Raw genomic sequence first — 17,326 nt, 5'->3', positions numbered from 1 at the left:
GTGTTATCGCAACTTCGCTCTGATACCAATTGATGCGATCTCTTGAGTATCATAAATATTTCCTACGAAACGTAAGATCTATTCTTCTTTATTATTTCTCTGCATAATCAAAACCCTAGCACAATACGACCATTTAAAGAGAATAAAACCCTAGAATCCTAATCTAACTAGGAAACATAATTACCTATACTAATAAAATACTAAATATCTATCCTAACCTAAACACACGGCTATGTATATAATAAACCTAAACAAACTATTCTAATTAATTAATAATAAAAATACTAACTATCTAATAATTAAACGATATATATTAATATATCGTATCACCCGACCCGCAATCCGCCTGGACAACGCACGTGGGCTCCGGCGGCAAGGCCCACCGCAACGCCACGGCGGGCTGTGGCCACCTGTTAACGGGCAGACCGGGATCCAAATCGACAAAACTCGTGTACGCCCGGCAACCCGAAAGCCTCATACGTATCCTGCGGATAGTCCCACCGGAATGGAGCTCGCAGCACGGCACGTTGCGGCACGCGCCGCCGGTGGCGTTGACGTAGGAGTGGCAGAGGCTGGCCTGGGTGCAGTTGAGGTGGGACTCCGTAATGGATTGGGTGCAGTTGAGGTATAATATGGTGTTGCCGCTGCTGACGTTGAAGGGCCCGTTGGGGTTGAGCTGGAGGCCGTTGGAGGGTAGATCGGCTGCGACGCAGGCGTTGGGGAGTAATGGTGAGGGCGCGATCGTCAGCCGTTGGATGGAAGGGGAAATGGACGTTATCGGGTATGTGTTGTTGGAGGAGTCGAACAGAAGCTTGCCTGCGACGCAGCGGATTTTGTACGACTGGTCCCCGCAGTTGGCGGCGGTGCTCAGAGGGTAGGGGACGGCGGTGGTGCCACAAGGTGGGCAGGGATGGAGAGAGAGCGCGCAGACGGCGTACGTTAGTAGCAGCGCCGCAAGGAGGGGGGCGAGGAGAGGTTTCGCCATGACGGCGTGTTTGGGTGGTGCCAAAAAAAAAAAAGAAAAAGAAGAGTGAGTTTTGGTGGGAAAACAAAAAGGTTTTACTGCGTGTGATTTATTTGTTTGCCCTTTTGGAATATATAAATATAAAGTGGTGCTTTTTTTTTGTTGAAAAGATCAGTGGTGCTTTATTTACTTTCCGTTAATTCGCATATTTACTTTCAAATTTTATTTCCTAAATATATTATGGAAAACAAATGTGAATATATATATAAAAATTTCAAAAAAAAAAAAAATTTCCGCCGGATTCCGGTGTTGAATTTTTCGATTTTTTTTGACTTTTTCGATTTTTTTCCTTTTCTTTCTTTCTGTAACTTTTTTTTTCGTTTAAACAACAATATTGCTGTGATTGATAGTAATATTAACTATATTACTGTTAAATATAGTAAAATTAACTAAACTACAGTTTAACACAGTAATATTGCTATATTAATCTCTAGCACAGTAATATTAACACAAAAAAACTCATTATTATTGTGTAATAGAGTAGGGTAAATTACAAACACCCCCCTGAGGTATGGCCAAATTACAAAAACACCCCTCTTGTTTGGATAATTACAACCACCCCCTCAACTCATCAAATTTAGTGGAATCTTCGAGATTATATGGAATATTATCACTTTTGTACCCGTTTTATCCCATTCAAACTCTACATTATGAAGCAAGATGACCATAATATGTGATTTTTAGCTTGTATATATCAGTTTGTGGTGCATCGGAAACTGTATTTTTTACACAAAAAGAGTACAAACTAGAGCACATTTCACGGAATCTAGATGACTATGTTGAATTTGGCACCATAGAGGTGGAGGTCGATGTAATTATCCAAACAAGAGGGGGGTTTTTGTAATTTGACCATACCTCAGGGGGGTGTTTGTAATTTACCCTAATAGAGTAATATTACTATGTTGACCGTTCAGCAAATATAAACATAATAAAAAGCCAAAAGAATTAATATTACTGTGAGTGACAGTAATATTACTATAACAACTGTATTATTACTGTCAACCACAGTAATATTATTACGTTACTCCGTGAATTACTCAAACAAACAAAACAATCCAAACAAAATAATAATATTGATGTGCTTGACAACAATATTACTATAACAACAGTAATATTACGGTCAACCACAGTAATATTATTGTGTTTACAGTAATATTACAATCATAGACAATAATATTATTACATTACTCCGTCAATAACTCAAACAAAACAAAAACCCCAAAAAAATAATAATATTGATGTTGCTGACAGTAATATTATTGTGTTTACTGTTATTTTACTGTCAACGACAGTAATATAATTACGTTGACTTGTCAACAAATCAAAAAAATAAAAATAAAATAACAAAAAATAAAAAATAATAATAATACGTTAATTTACTGTCAACGGCAGAACAATTACATAAATGTATTGTCAACGGCAGTACAATTACGTTAATTAACTGTCATTGACAGTATAATTACGTTAATTTACTGTCAGTGACAGCACAATTACGGTCAACGTTTAGCGACGGACGTAAAAAAAAACAAAAAAAAAAACAAAAAAAAAACTTAAAAAAAGTCAACGCCGGAAACCGGCGAAAAAATCCAGAAGAAAAGGAAAAAAAAGTCAACGCCGGAGACCGCCGAAAAAATCCGGAAGAAGAAAAAAAAAATCGAAAAGTCAACGCCAGAATCTAGCGGCAAAAAACAAATTTTAAAAAAAAATTGAAAAAAAAAGTCAAAATTGGATTTTTGTGGTCAAAATTGGATTATTGTGAACAAATTGATTAAATTGAGATTACAATTAAGAATTGGGTATAAAGGGTTGAGGGTAATATTGGCATATACATGAATGTTTCATTTATTTATAATAAATATTAAAGGGATGGGCTTATTGGTGAAAGAGATATAGGCCCTATACTTAGAATAATAAAGATGTTTGGTTGGGGACTTATGCACAAAAACACACACACATATATATATATATATATATATATATATATATATATATATATATATATATATATATATACATTGCTGAAATCATCGAAAATTCAATTTCTTTCGGAAGTGAAAATTGGGTTCTATTTTTGTTCCAAAAAATGGAAATGCAAAAGTTCATTTCGATATCAGAATGCCTCGAAATCAGCTTACTTTTGGAAATTACATTAGTTTATCAATATCTTGTTCCAAATTCGGATGTAATGAGAATTTCCACAATATATTTCTATCTTTACGAAATGTTGCAGGAAAATGAAAGAAAATCTAAAAGAGAGTTCGACAAAACATAATAAATAATAAAACCATATGTAGGAAGGAACAACAAATTGAAACAAATATTTTCTAAGAAGAAAAAATCCAACATATAATTTCTGATACCATTTTTTTTCCAAAGATTTAATTTACTAGACCCTTTATATTTATATTTTTTTATAAAAAATATAACATAAGTTATATTATGGGTTTACAAATTATATTATATATTTCAAAAAACAATTGAAATATTCGGAACTAAAATCGGATCGGAAATTAAAATTTTTGGTAATTTTTATATACAATTCCGATTTCGTTCTAGAGAAATTCGGGAAAATCGAAAGATGGAACTTTAAAAATCGGAATGATAAAAATACAGTTCTAAATTCTGATATTTTCGGATCAGAATTGGTGAAAAATCAAACAAAACCAATATTTTTGAAACTCGAATAGGAAATTGATTCGGATAATGAATCGAGTCAAAGAAGTACTAGTCTAATCGATAAGAAAATCGGTTCGCAAATATGTACATTCATCTGTACTTTAGGATAAAATCATTTCACAGCCTGTATATCCTTAATTACATCACTTTATTTAACATTTCACCTACAACGCATCAATTGCATACGACAACGACTATATGCAATCGCAAAATTTACTTAGTGCAAGACCAAATTAAATTTTAAGTGCAAGTGACCTTAGTAAAATACAAACAAAATAAAATTTAATTATATCAATTACTCTTGCAAGACCAGATTAAAAAAAAAACACACACACACACACACACACAATTGAAAAATGGAAGGGAAGAAAGAAGAGGATCACCTGTAGATTCGTTGCGCCGTCGCCGATGAAGTCGACCACCGCCTTGTAAAATTTCGACATATTGGTGTCAAAATTTTCACTAAATTTCGACAATAAGTAGTTGTCGATTATTTTCACCGACATTTGTGTGTCGATATTTTGTTCAAAATTCGACATCAATGTGTCGATTTTTTGAAATTAAAACGACACGTTGGCGTCGATTTTTTCAGAAACTGAAAAATTCAACTCTATAATGTCTTTTTTATAGCTAAATATCGACATGTAAACGTCGAATTTGTGTGTACGGGAAATTATTTTCGAAAAACGAGAAAAACGACCACAAAGCTAAAAAAAATACAATATTTCTTATCCCATTGTGTTCTTCGACCTTAGAATCTTCCATATTGATGTCGTGTGTATCCATAATGTCCTCCTTCGCAAGTTTTAATAACATTTGAGGGTTTTGTTTGATAAGGGTTTTTGAAGAATATAAAAGTTTTTTTTGGAGAGAATGTGTAGAATTGAGTGTGAAGAAGAAGAGGTTGAGTTTTGTTGATGAAGAGGTTGGCCTAACTTAAATTAATAATATCAAAATTAATATTGGGGTTATATTTGTAATTTTCAGCCTTACTTTTAATAAATTTATTTATATTTTAGTCTTGCATTAAGTAAGCTCTTGTCCTTAGTAATTTTGAGATTGCAAATATTGGCTACCATCGCATGCCTCCACATTCAAATTGTAAATTTACTTGCGTTGAATATCCCTTCTTTATATGTATTATTTTTAATAAATAATAGATTTATCTTATCATTTATTTAACTATTTTAGTGATTTTTTATTTCAAAGTCATAATTCATCAAATTAATGAACTTGCAATTGTACAAGTGTAAAGTTCATTTTACGTACCTGAACCATACCCAACATATAGAATACTACCCTGAACTTTAAAACGAATCAAAATAACCCACACTTTGTATGGTCAATGGACATATAATAGAGGAAGAAGAAAGCAGAAAAGGGAATGGAGGAAAAACAGAACCGAGGAAGAAGAAAGCAGGAAGAAGAATCGAGGAAAAAGAAGCGAGGATGAAGAAATGGAGGAAGAAGAAAGGAGGAGGAAGATGATATTAACGGCAAAAGTGTAAACACTTTAAAACTAACGGACTTGTTCAAAAACTAACAGTGACTTTTTTAACGTTGACTGTAGAAAATGTGTGTTATTTTGATTCATTTTGAAGTTCAGGGGGTATTTTATAGTTCAATTAGGTAAAATAAACTTTACCCATTGTATAATAATGAAATTGCAACAACTAACTATTATCAGAACAACTATCAGAACAAAGAAATTGTAACGATAACTTAAGAGAAATAATACGCCATCGTTTTGGGAGAAGGCATGTGTACACTTAAAGAGTCGCACTTCTAAGTCTTCTGACAAGGTACTTTGGCTATAAAAGGAAGTTTTGGTGCAGAAAATGAAGAAATTGGAATAGCTTAGCTTTAGCAGTAGTTCCCATAAGCTACAGCTCTCTCTTTTTTCGTCTATTTTTCTTGTAATCAATCAACAATTTCTACGCAATCGAATTCCAGAATTATGAATCTAACTTGATTCATAACAGAAACTGGAAACAATCAGATAGAACTATCAGCACAAAGAAATTGGAAAATAAAAATAAAAATAAAAATAATTACATCCTGCCTCAGTGCACAAATTGATACGAAGAATTCCGCACTGTAAGTACTAATCTGGAAGAGTTTCAACAGTCATGAATGAGTATGTACAACGCAGATGGTAGTTCCACATCAGACGAATTTTCCGACCCCCGGTTTGTCAATTGGATAATCAAGTCCTAGGACTAAATAACATATTACATGCTTATGCATATGCATACAAGCTACTGTACATACATACTGCACATGCAACACAATATATATGGGTTAATACAAATACAAGAGGTCACCACTAACCTAACAAAACTGTGCCCGAACAATAATTCACGAGTCAAGTTGGTGATTCAGCCAGCAGAAGAGTGTGCCACCACCCGCATGCCACATTTTTCGCGACGTACCCATCAGTTGGAACTTCACAGGGAGTATTCCGGTCAATCACATCACCCAAACCAAGCTGATCACGTAAAAATTAACATCAGCAACAAAATGTATAACTACAGAAAAGAAAAAAAAAATCTACTGACAAGTCGGTTCACGAAATATTTTGAAGTATACAAAATATAACGCTATCAATATATGTGTTCATGAAATATCTTGATACATGGAAAAAACTTTGCTAGACAGATAGGGGAATACATACAGACATATAAATGTGTATATAGATATATATAGAGAATCTGATTAATGTAAGATGCTCGATAAGTTTCAAGATAGACGCTTACCTGGCCATACTTGTTCCATCCCCAGCAAAATGTTTTCCCTTCCTCTTCATGAAAAGAAAGAAGGCAGTTAGTTAAGAAAAGAACTCCATTATACTAGGAACTGAACCTACAATCTATCTACATACTTGAAACTACACACTAACAACTGCAAAAATAACAGTACAAGTAAGAAACCTGTGACAACTTTAAACTACATATGCGGGGATTTAAACTTAACCAACGTGTTTCAGTAACACCCCGGCTTCTAATAGGAAATAAATCAAATTATCATTTTTTTTCATAATACAATTTTTTTTTTTCTTTTGCCATATCATTGTCATTGTGACCAACAGTATTGTGGTAGTCACCCCAGCGTCGTGTTAATTCTATTTGATAATTTGAAAATGAATTCTAAGTGTGTCTTCTTACGGAGAATTGTTATGGTCGATCACATCATTTCCATGACGACACATGCCATGTAGAAAAATATAGTTCAAAATATTCAAGCTGGAAAATAAATACACGTGGTAGCAATTGCAAGGTAATATCAGTTATAGCAAGATTTTTTGGCCAACTTCATGTACTACTTACACAATGCTCACAGTATTGGAAAATTTGAAGTTGTACTAGTTCATCACAAAGATTTGCATACCTGTGATAATCGCACTGTGGCGAGCTCCGCAGGATACAACTCTTGCATTAACATTTTCCAGGCTCGGAGCTTCTAGTAGTCGTGGTAAAGTCTGACAGAAATTAACCACAAAGGTAAGAATTTTGGAAATGAGAATAAAATTAAACCGATATATAGTTTTGGAAAAGGCAAGACCAGGATCAAATACAACCCCCATAAACCAAGTAGACTTTAATGAAAATGTTCTAATGAAGTTCAGTAAGGTAGTCGAAATGAATGTACATTAATTACTGAACAAATTAATCGCACTAAGATAAGTTATGGCATATACCTCAGCTTGATCAGCACCGGTTCCTAACTGACCAAATTGATTACCACCAAAAGCATAAACATCACCATCAGCAGAAATGCAGATAGTATGCCAAAGTCCAGCTGCTACACCTTCTATCCTTATGCCAAGTAACGAAGATACACAAGTGGGACTTAGCTCGTCGTCTGTACTTCCTTGACCACACTACACCAAATAAGCCAAAATCCTTTTCTTTAAGTTATAAGCAAATGTTTAATCGATTAAATCAATCATAATAAGTATCAAAAGAGATACAGAAACCACACAGGGAAAAAAAAAGGAGAGAGAGAGAGAGAGAACACGTTATGTTCATGATTTAAGAGTATCTTTTCATGTGAATTTCATTCCTACTGCTCCTTATGTTCGTGATTAAAAATCACATTAGCAATAATTTCATGGATTTCCTTTAGCACGTACTTTTAAAGTGTTATTTTCATATCAAGTCTTATAAATATACGTATATGAAAAATGTAAAAACTAGTATGATGAAGCGTAAATGCTAAAACTGTCACCTGTCCATACAATCCCCACCCGAAGGTTAGTACTGCACCAGCATCTGTTGACAAGAACACGTTAGACTGCAGCAAGATATACTCGAAAAGTACATAACATAATTGACAAAGAGAGAATGTGATCAAATATAACAACTTGATCTAAACACAAATAGAATGGAGAGGAAAAGAAGTACATTTGACATATCTACATAAACAAAACAAAGCCACGAACCTGTGATTACTGCACTATGTCTGCCCCCACATGCAATGGCTTTTATGTAATTTCCAGGAACTCCATAGACCTGACCTTCTGCACCGATGTTTCCACGAGCGAGCCCCATAGCACGATCCTTGTTGAAAGATGAATCAATGCAGGGTACAGGATGAGGTGAAGACACCATTCTAATCCTCGATCCCAAGCCCAGCTGTCCTTCACCTCCATAGCCCCAACCCCACACCTGTCCTACATCTGTAACTTTGCCAAAAAAAATACAAATTACAAGAACAATATCACAATTAAATAAATAAGTACAGATGGAAGTACCTGACAGTGCTAATGTGTGTCTACCACCAGCAGCAACAGACGAAATCCTTACACCAGGATTGAGTGTCACCAAACAAGGGAATGCCGAAAGAGGTTCGTCAACAGGTGATGAGCTTTCAGCCACCTGTTTAGCTGGTGACACTCTTCTCCGCTTAGAAGTCTCGTCGGCACCTCTAATACCGCCAGACACTGACCCACCACTCGATCTTGATCCATGAGAGCGAGGGCTCACTGTAATGGAGTCACTCGTCAACACGTTAGCCAGTGTATACTTGAATATCAGACTTTGTATATCACTCACTGGCTATTGAGACCAGATAGCAATACCTTGCTCAGTCAACGATAAGCTTTGCTTATCAAAGATGCCCTTCTCTACGCTTGACCCTGCTGAAGAGTCCCCTAATACCTTGCCAGAAGGAACACATTCTTTCCATCCCCAAGTGTAAACTTCACTGCCGACTATGTTTAACCATTGAAGGTTTAGTTGGTTCACGAATGTAGCAGAATCATACGAGCAAGAAGAAATTTGCCTGCGGCTACACACACACACACACACACACACACACTCACACACACACACACATGTATATATACCTGTTACAGCAGCACAATGTGCCCAACCAGCAGCAGCTTTCACTATAATGGCCTCAGCGGGGAGTGGAAAAGGCTCTGGCGTTTCCTTGACAATATCAGTGCAAGAAATAGGTTATAGAAAATTGAATACAAAGCTTACATAAAAAACAAAACCATGCCACATTACATTACCCCATGCTTCCCCGATGTCACGTAGCTTTGACCTAGGTCATCCGTTGATCCCCATGTAATGAGCTTCCCACCGTCTGGCAACAATAAATTCAGCTATACGCACTTATTCGGGCTTAAATGAAAATCCCAAATTAAACATAAATCACGAAAATACTCCATGTTGTCCTTCTACAATTTGTATTAGGTGCACAATTGACTAATCTTAAGAAGCAAAACTAAGAGTGCACTGCTAGAGTTCAATGAAACGTCGTACTGAGAGACGAGTTTCTTCGGTTTCAAAATTAACTTGGTCAACCGCATCGCCGAAAATCCGATGACAGCTCGTGTACGATAGAAATAAAGTAGAAAAACTAAAATTTACCACCTATATCATAGTTGCTGCTCAGAATATTGGATATTTACTCAGCATTTACAGCTGAAGATGGCTGGAAGGCCCTTATTTTGAGAAAACCCAAACAACTATGTGCAAATCAGTAAAGCTTTTAAAGTTATAGACCAGATAAAGAGAGATAAATATTACTAACAATGCTACATAAAATGTAAAAATATTTACACACTAATTTCTCCGGAGATTCAATGCCGATTATCCAACCACAAAAAATTCGGTCGAAAATGAAAATTTGTGAAAGTGAAATCAAACAAAAAAGCACACAAACTAAGCTCTAAATTACCTGAAATAGCCATGGCGAAACCGCAGCCGCCGCCGCAGACATCTCTCCACGAACTCCCACCTCGCGGCAGCTGCACCGCCAGCGGCGACAAAATAGGCGTCCTCTGCGGCAGCGCTCCGGGCAGATACCCCCACATGAACACCAATTTCTCCTCCATTGACGCACCTCCTTCACCATCAACGTTCATTCCTAATCAAGTTTGTAGTTCGATTCAGAAACCCCCGTTTTCTTCTCCAGTCAAATTTCACATAGCAAATGAGAAAAAGAATTTTTGCAGTTGTGGTGGTGGTTTCGTTCTTCTTTGAGAGTAGGGGGGGCAAAGTGCCCTAAAAAAGGAAAAAAACATAACACAAAAATTAGAAATTAAAAAAAGGACCGTATCAATTTCGGGCGAGCGGAGGTGGCCACGTCGGACGGTCACGTGGTCTTCATTACACGTGGCGAATTTCTATCCGCGAAATGCTTCGACGATTCTCAGCCAGGGGTTTGCTGGAAGTTTCTGGAAGGTCTTCGAAAGGAATTTCCCGCCCTGTGTGATAGATGGCGCGTCCCAGCTAATATACCGCCACGTGTCCCGCCACAGCCACTCAATCATTGAACCCCATACGTGTCCACATGCGAGTCGGAGAATTTTGTATTCCCACGCGCTGACGTAATATGAAAGGACTGATTTGCCCTTAGGAAGCAAATTGCCGACCTGGAGAGGTCGGCGAGGGGGCCAGGGGGTAGGTAAAGGTTGTTGGCCTTTGCAGAAAGAATATTGGTTGATGCTAAATTAGTATGTTAATATTTTCTTTTGATTTAATTGGTAGTAAATTAATTGATTTGACTTTAATTTTCTTTTGTTAGGCACGAGATGCAAATTAATAAATTTGGATTTTTTTTAATCAACCAACTCCTATTATTTCTACTCAATGGTGCATGTAAGATTTGCTAAAATGAATTTGTTATACTTGTTGTTAATTGTAATTGAGATTTAGAGATTATTATTGTATAAATAGGTAATATAATTCTTTTTTAAAGTACAATGATTGAATTTTTAATGTTTACTATTGATAGATTTAGAACTCCTACGGCCCACTTTTTGGTCCGTAACAAAATGTACATTTTTTTACGAGACAATCATGGAATTATAGTAAATGTTAGGATTTGTCGTAGTAAAAAATCATTTGCTACAACCATTTTCCATAGCAAAAATTTTGGCACGCCCGTATATCCTACTAAGCAAATTCATAATAAGAGCCTTTTTACTACGAATTTAGTACATTTGTCAGTAACGGCCCCGACAAAAGCCAGGGAAGCCACGGCTTTGGGCCCCCAATTTTTGGAGGGCCCCACAAAAAAAAAAGTTGTTATAATATATGAGATATTTTTTTATACATATATAAAAAATGTATATATCTTATAAAATAAGATTAACTCATGGCCGACATGGCGTATTTACATATATATGTAAAATATATGTACGTATGTATAGAAAATATTAAAACAAAAATTAGGGTAAAATACACTTTACCCCCTTGTACTATTTTCTATGTAACACTTAACATCTCGTACTATGAAAAATACACTTACCCCCTTATTTTAACGGTCAACATATTTGACTCTTAATGGTGTTAGAAGTAAAATAAATTTAATATATTTTTAAAGGACACATTTTCTTTATTTAAAAAAATAGGGTAAATTACAAATACCCCCTGAGGTAGGGTCAATTTACAAAAAAAAAACCCTCTTGTTTGGATAATTACATCTATCCCTCTCAACTATGTTTTTTCTTACACCTCCACCCTTATGATGTCACATTCAACATAATCATCTAGATTTCGTGGAATGTGCTCTAGTTTGTACTCGTTTTGAGTAAAAATACAGTTTCTGATGCACCACAATCTAATATATACAAGCCAAAAAACACATATTATGATCATCTTGCTTTAAAATGTAGAGTTCGAATGGGATAAAACGGGTACAAAAGTGATAATATTTCATATAATCTCGAAGATTCCACTAAATTTGAGGAGTTGAGGGGGTGGTTGTAATTATCCAAACAAGAGGGGGGTTTTTGTAATTTGACCATACCTCAGGGATAGTTGTAATTTACCCAAAAAATATTACATGTACTATGAATATATTAAATAAATATTTAAAATAGCAATTCTTTTTTAAATTTTGAATTAAATATAATTTACTTGTTAAATATTTATATTAAAAATTAATATTTAGATAATATAATTTTTCATATATTATTTTGTACAACCAAGTAGCAAGTATAATTTTTCATATTCTGGATTAAATTATTGAACTCATTAAACATTGTGTACTGTTAACTGTTAAGTGTATATTTTTACACTTTATCGTACCTTTTTATTTGAGCTTTTGGTGTGTTTTAACGATAATTGGTGCTAAAAAAATTGATTTATTGTATTTTAGGTATAAATTGAAGAATTGGAAAAGTATGGGGTAAAAACTGCAATTTTGGAGAAAATATGGGCCAAAAGTGAAAAAATCAAAATATGAAGATTTAAAGCTCGGACGGCCGTCCGAGTTTTAGTTCAAAATGTGGGACGGCCTGTTGGGTTTCGGACACGTGTACGCAGCGGAAAACAAAAATTTAATGCGATTTAAACGACTTTAAAGCATATAAGCACATGCCCGACAAATTAAAAACAATTAATTGCGTACCTTTGCGCTTCCAGCGAAATTAAAACAACATACATTGCGTACCTTTGCGCTTCCAGCGAAATTAAAACAACAACATGCTTAATTACTTAATCCAAATTAAATCAATTAGCATGCTCGCGTTTAAATCAAATAATCATGCTCGCAATAATAAAACCAATTTCATGTAGTCACATAAAATCATACAAGTTTCTTATTAAAACGAACATGCATATATTAATTTAAACGTAACCGAATCGAAACTAGGGTTTCGTGTATTTACCTCTTGAAGCGTGAGGTAGGAGCGTTTAGCAAGTCGAGATTGCTACGGAAACCAATCCGTACAATCGGGGCAGCAGCGGTGCAGCGGCAGCAGCGGCGAATCGGCCACGGCGGCGCATGTGATTCACGCGCAGAGAAGATGGCTAGCTGCTCTTCCCACTCCTATTGATCCAACCTGTTTGCTGATCTGAAATTACAGCCTTGCTCCGACTTCAGTATCTCCATGCGTATTTACTGGATGAACAATTCCTTCTGGAAGATGGTAGATTTATGAGTCGTGAAGCTGCTGTCAAAATTTCACGTCCATCGGATGACCGGTTGATTTATGGCGAATTTTCTCGCTGGGCAGCGCAGAAAATCCGAGAGCAGTTTTTCGGAATTGCCTTCTCGCATCTTCGATTCTTCGATCTTCCTCCTCTTGGATTTCACCTCGTATACTTCGATCTACTAAACACGTGGCACTAGACACGTAATAGTCAGAATAACGGAAGAAAAGAAAGAAGGAAAGGAATACCGAAAGAGATCGGCCAACGGGTGGCCGATTCCGGCGAATTTCCGGCGACGACGGCGCGGTGGCCGAGCGTGAGAGAGGGAGCGGCTAGGGTTTTTGGACGTGTTGTATGTCTTTGTAAGACCTATAAATCTTGTATTTATAGTGTCTTGCATAAAACCCTAACGGGCTTAAGTTGGACCGGGCCCAACAGCTTAAGTTCGTTAGTTCCTTTACTTGCTCGTCCCTCTCAATTCAATGATTGGAAAAATGTAACGATTACATTTTCGGAATCATTATAATGTCCTCGTCATTACGAGTGCCAACTCTCGATTTCCAACTTTCCAAAAGTGGAAACCCTAATTCAGGGCACTTTCTAAATTTGGAAACTTCCCGATTTAGAAAGTCCACTAAGATGTTCGCCTATTCTTTTCCTTTTCTTATTCTCATTCATAATTCCAAATTACGAATGTTGGACCCAATCATATTGACTTCCAATCATGCAAAGATAAACATATTTTACCTTTGACCGTTTATTCAAAGATCTCATGTGCACGAGCAGTGTGACCCTCGATGGTTCAGGTGTAAGCTAGCCGTGGGCCCACAACCCTTTGTGGTCAAAACTCGTCCCCTTAGAGTTACAATTAAGATGAAACTCGTTTCACCTTAATCACCCAACGAATCAAGATTGGCGTCTAGCAACTACGCGTCATGATTCCCTAGATACAAATGAAGTGCCTGCAAGAACCTTCAGATATAGTTAACGTACAGTACGGTCCCTTCGATACATATGTCCCGATCGAACTAGAGGCATTGGTTCATCGAGACCTCTTTATATGTTCGATGACGGTGCGATCGTTCCAAGTGTTGTAATCGTCACGTGCATGACTTAGAGAATCGAATTCTCTAATCATCACTTAGTCAGCTCTGGCCAGAGACTTAGAATGATTACAAACTTTCAGAACACACAGGACATCCAAGACTATTCTAGCGATCGAATCCCCGACTACAATGCACAGACCTCCCACTAGATTTCGGACTGCACGAACACTGGCCCTTGGGATGGTCCTCGGTGGAACTCAGAGACAGGTCACGATACAGCTGGTCCTCTAGTGAAGTCACGGTGATGTCTAGGTCATAAGGACTAATGGTGTACAACTATACCATAGATATCTCTACTCGATTATTGGGAACCACTTAGAGATTTCTAGGGTGAGGGAGTTCAGTGAACTCGTCAACTTACGAGCACCCACTTATGCATGCCGATATCACAATACCGTTTACTGATGAGATGCAGTACACATACACTAAGTGCTAGTCTTCTAATGGGAAAGGCCGATATCCTCATTGGTGGCGTAACCCTTCGACTAGGAACACGTTTAACAGTTATAATACTTAAGTAAATATCTCACGATCCTAACGATCAATTACTAGTACTTGTAATAACTGTAAGGACTATATCTATGCTTGTGACAAAGGGACAAAGATATAGAATGCCAAGGTGTTTTATCATTAATACGAATAAAGGTTCGTTTATTACCATAATAAATACGAAAGACCACAGCCAAAAGTTGGCTTGTTGGTCACCTACTCTAACAATCTCCCACTTGACCTAAAGCCAACTACCCATGAATCGCAATCCCATCGACTCTCGATGTTTCTCATGGACCGATCTCGGTAAAGGCTTCGTAAAGGGGTCTGCAACGTTCTCTTCCGAGGTGACTCGTTCTACTTTAACTTCACCTCTATCAATGATCTCTCGGATCACATGATACTTTCTCAGAATATGCTTCGACTTCTGATGAGATCTCGGCTCCCTAGCTTGCGCCAAGGCTCCGGTGTTATCACAGTACAACGGTACTGGATCACTAGCACAAGGAACGACACCCAACTCTTGGATGAACTTCCTTATCCAAGTCCCATCTTTTGTAGTTTCGGACGCTGCAATGTATTCCGCTTCGGTAGTGGAATCGGCCGTTGTGCTTTGCTCGGAACTCTTCCAACACACGGCACCACCATTAAGCGTGAATATAAATCCAGAATTCGACTTTGAGTCGTCCACATCCGATTGAAAACTAGAGTCAGTAAAACCCTCCAATTTCAACTCGGCACCCCCATAGACCAAAAATATATCCTTAGTTCTTCGCAAGTACTTGAGGATATCTTTCACGGCTTTCCAGTGAGCCGGGCCGGGGTTAGACTGATATCTGCTTGTGACACTCACAGCATACGCAATATCGGGTCTCGTACATAGCATGCCATATATTATGCTTCATATGGCAGAAGCATAAGGCGTCCTTTTCATCTCCTCGATTTCACTAGGTGTTTGCGGACACATAGATTTCGAGAGACGAACCCCATGGGACATTGGCAAGAATCCCTTCTTGGATTCTTCCATGCTAAACCGTTTCATAACGGTGTCTATGTACAGGCTTTGGGACAAGCCAAGCATCTTCCTTGCTCTATCTCTATAGATGCGTATTCCCAATACATAAGATGCTTCTCCCAAATCCTTCATTGAGAAACGTGTGGACAACCATGCTTTCGTTTGCTGCAACATTCCTACGTCATTCCCAATGAGTAGAATGTCATCAACGTAAAGCACTAAAAATATCACTGCCCTCCCACTAACCTTCTTGTATACACAAGGTTCCTCCGGATTCTTCTCAAAATCAAACTCTTTGATAGTTGAGTCGAACCTAATGTTCCAACTACGGGATGCTTGCTTCAATCCATAAATGGATCACTGGAGCTTGCAAACCTTTTGCTCACTTCCAGAAGATATGAAGCCTTCCGGCTGCGCCATGTAAATTTCTTCCTCAATGTCTCCATTAAGGAAGGCGGTCTTCACATCCATTTGCCATATCTCGTAGTCGTACCACGCAGCTATGGCCAGCAAAATCCTAATGGACTTCAGCATCGCGACTGGCGAAAAGGTTTCCTCATAGTCAACACCTTGCCTTTGAGTGTATCCTTTTGCTACCAATCTAGCTTTATAGGTCGATACCTTTCCATCCACTCCAATTTTCTTCTTATAGATCCACTTGCAGCCTATAGGAACAATTCCTTTGGGTGGATCTACCAAGGTCCATACCTTGTTGGAGTACATGGAGTCCATTTCGGATTTCATGGCAGTTAGCCAATGTCCCATGTCCGCATCCGATACGGCCTCATTGTATGTTCTTGGATCTTGTCCAAGCTCAACATGATCTTCATCATTTTCGATGAGGAATAACCTATCCGGCATTTTCCGAACTCTTTCGGATCTACGTACCGTAGGTTCAGGAGGTATATTAGTGGTTTGTTGTATTGGTTCGATTACTTGTTCTTGCGTTTGAACTTCACTTTGTGGTTCTTGAACTACTTCAAGTTCTATCATGCTGCCCTTTCTATCGGATAGAAACTCCCTTTCCAAAAAGGTGGCATTTCTCGAAACAAACGTCTTTGCTTCTTTGACATAGTAGAACTCGTATCCCATCGAGTCTTCGGGATACCCCACAAAATAGCACAAGTCGGATTTACTATCCAACTTATCTCCCACTAATCGCTTCACATAAGCGGGACAACCCCATATCCTAATATGTTTGTAGTTGGGTTTCCGGGAATGCCAAAGTTCATAAGGTGTGGATTTAACTGCTTTGGTGTTAACTCTATTCAACAAATACGCGGCAGTACGAAGTGCATGACCCCACAAGTATGCCAGTAAGTTTGTGAACCCCATCATTGATCGAACCATATCTAATAAAGTTCGATTCCGACGTTCGGAGACTCCATTAAGTTGAGGAGTTCCCGGTGGAGTCCATTGGGATTTGTATCCCATTCTCTTTTAGATAGTCAATGAACTCGATGCTCAAGTATTCTCCACCACGATCGGATCGCAGCTTCTTAATACTTCGTCCGAGTTGCTTTTCCACTTCGTGTCTAAAATCTTTGAACCTTTCAAATGTTTCAGACTTGTACTTCATCAAGTACACATACCCATACCTAGAATAATCGTCGAAAGGTAGCGA

General features: G+C 37.5%; 2 protein-coding genes across 3 annotated transcripts; both read right to left on the bottom strand.

Moving 5' to 3' along the window:
- Positions 1 to 313: 313 nt before the first annotated feature.
- Positions 314 to 985, bottom strand: LOC105960286 (wall-associated receptor kinase-like 20). Its single transcript, XM_012984451.2, has one exon. The coding sequence runs from the start codon at positions 983 to 985 to the stop codon at positions 314 to 316; it is 672 nt and encodes a 223-aa protein (XP_012839905.2).
- A 4,790-nt stretch (positions 986 to 5,775) lies between these two features.
- Positions 5,776 to 10,261, bottom strand: LOC105960408 (Regulator of chromosome condensation (RCC1) family protein). 2 transcript variants are annotated; one of them, XM_012984576.2, is made up of 11 exons: positions 9,890 to 10,261; positions 9,219 to 9,292; positions 9,048 to 9,132; positions 8,781 to 8,912; positions 8,454 to 8,684; positions 8,142 to 8,378; positions 7,928 to 7,971; positions 7,398 to 7,580; positions 7,088 to 7,178; positions 6,457 to 6,500; positions 5,776 to 6,188 (listed from the first exon to the last, which is right to left on the bottom strand). In XM_012984576.2, the coding sequence occupies exons 1-11, from the start codon at positions 10,074 to 10,076 to the stop codon at positions 6,066 to 6,068; spliced, it is 1,431 nt and encodes a 476-aa protein (XP_012840030.1). In that variant the 5' UTR covers positions 10,077 to 10,261; the 3' UTR covers positions 5,776 to 6,065. The 2 variants fall into 2 exon arrangements, with proteins under 2 accessions (XP_012840030.1, XP_088675905.1); XM_088819779.1 differs by having other exon boundaries at positions 8,142 to 8,384; positions 9,890 to 10,231.
- Between the last annotated feature and the right edge of the window lie 7,065 nt (positions 10,262 to 17,326).

Source organism: Erythranthe guttata, chromosome 6 (genome assembly GCF_056151865.1).
Source record: "Erythranthe guttata isolate IM_541 chromosome 6, IM_541, whole genome shotgun sequence".
NCBI lineage: Eukaryota > Viridiplantae > Streptophyta > Magnoliopsida > Lamiales > Phrymaceae > Erythranthe > Erythranthe guttata.
Note: the sequence above shows the minus strand (reverse complement) of the source record. Positions and strands in the feature narration are given on the sequence as shown.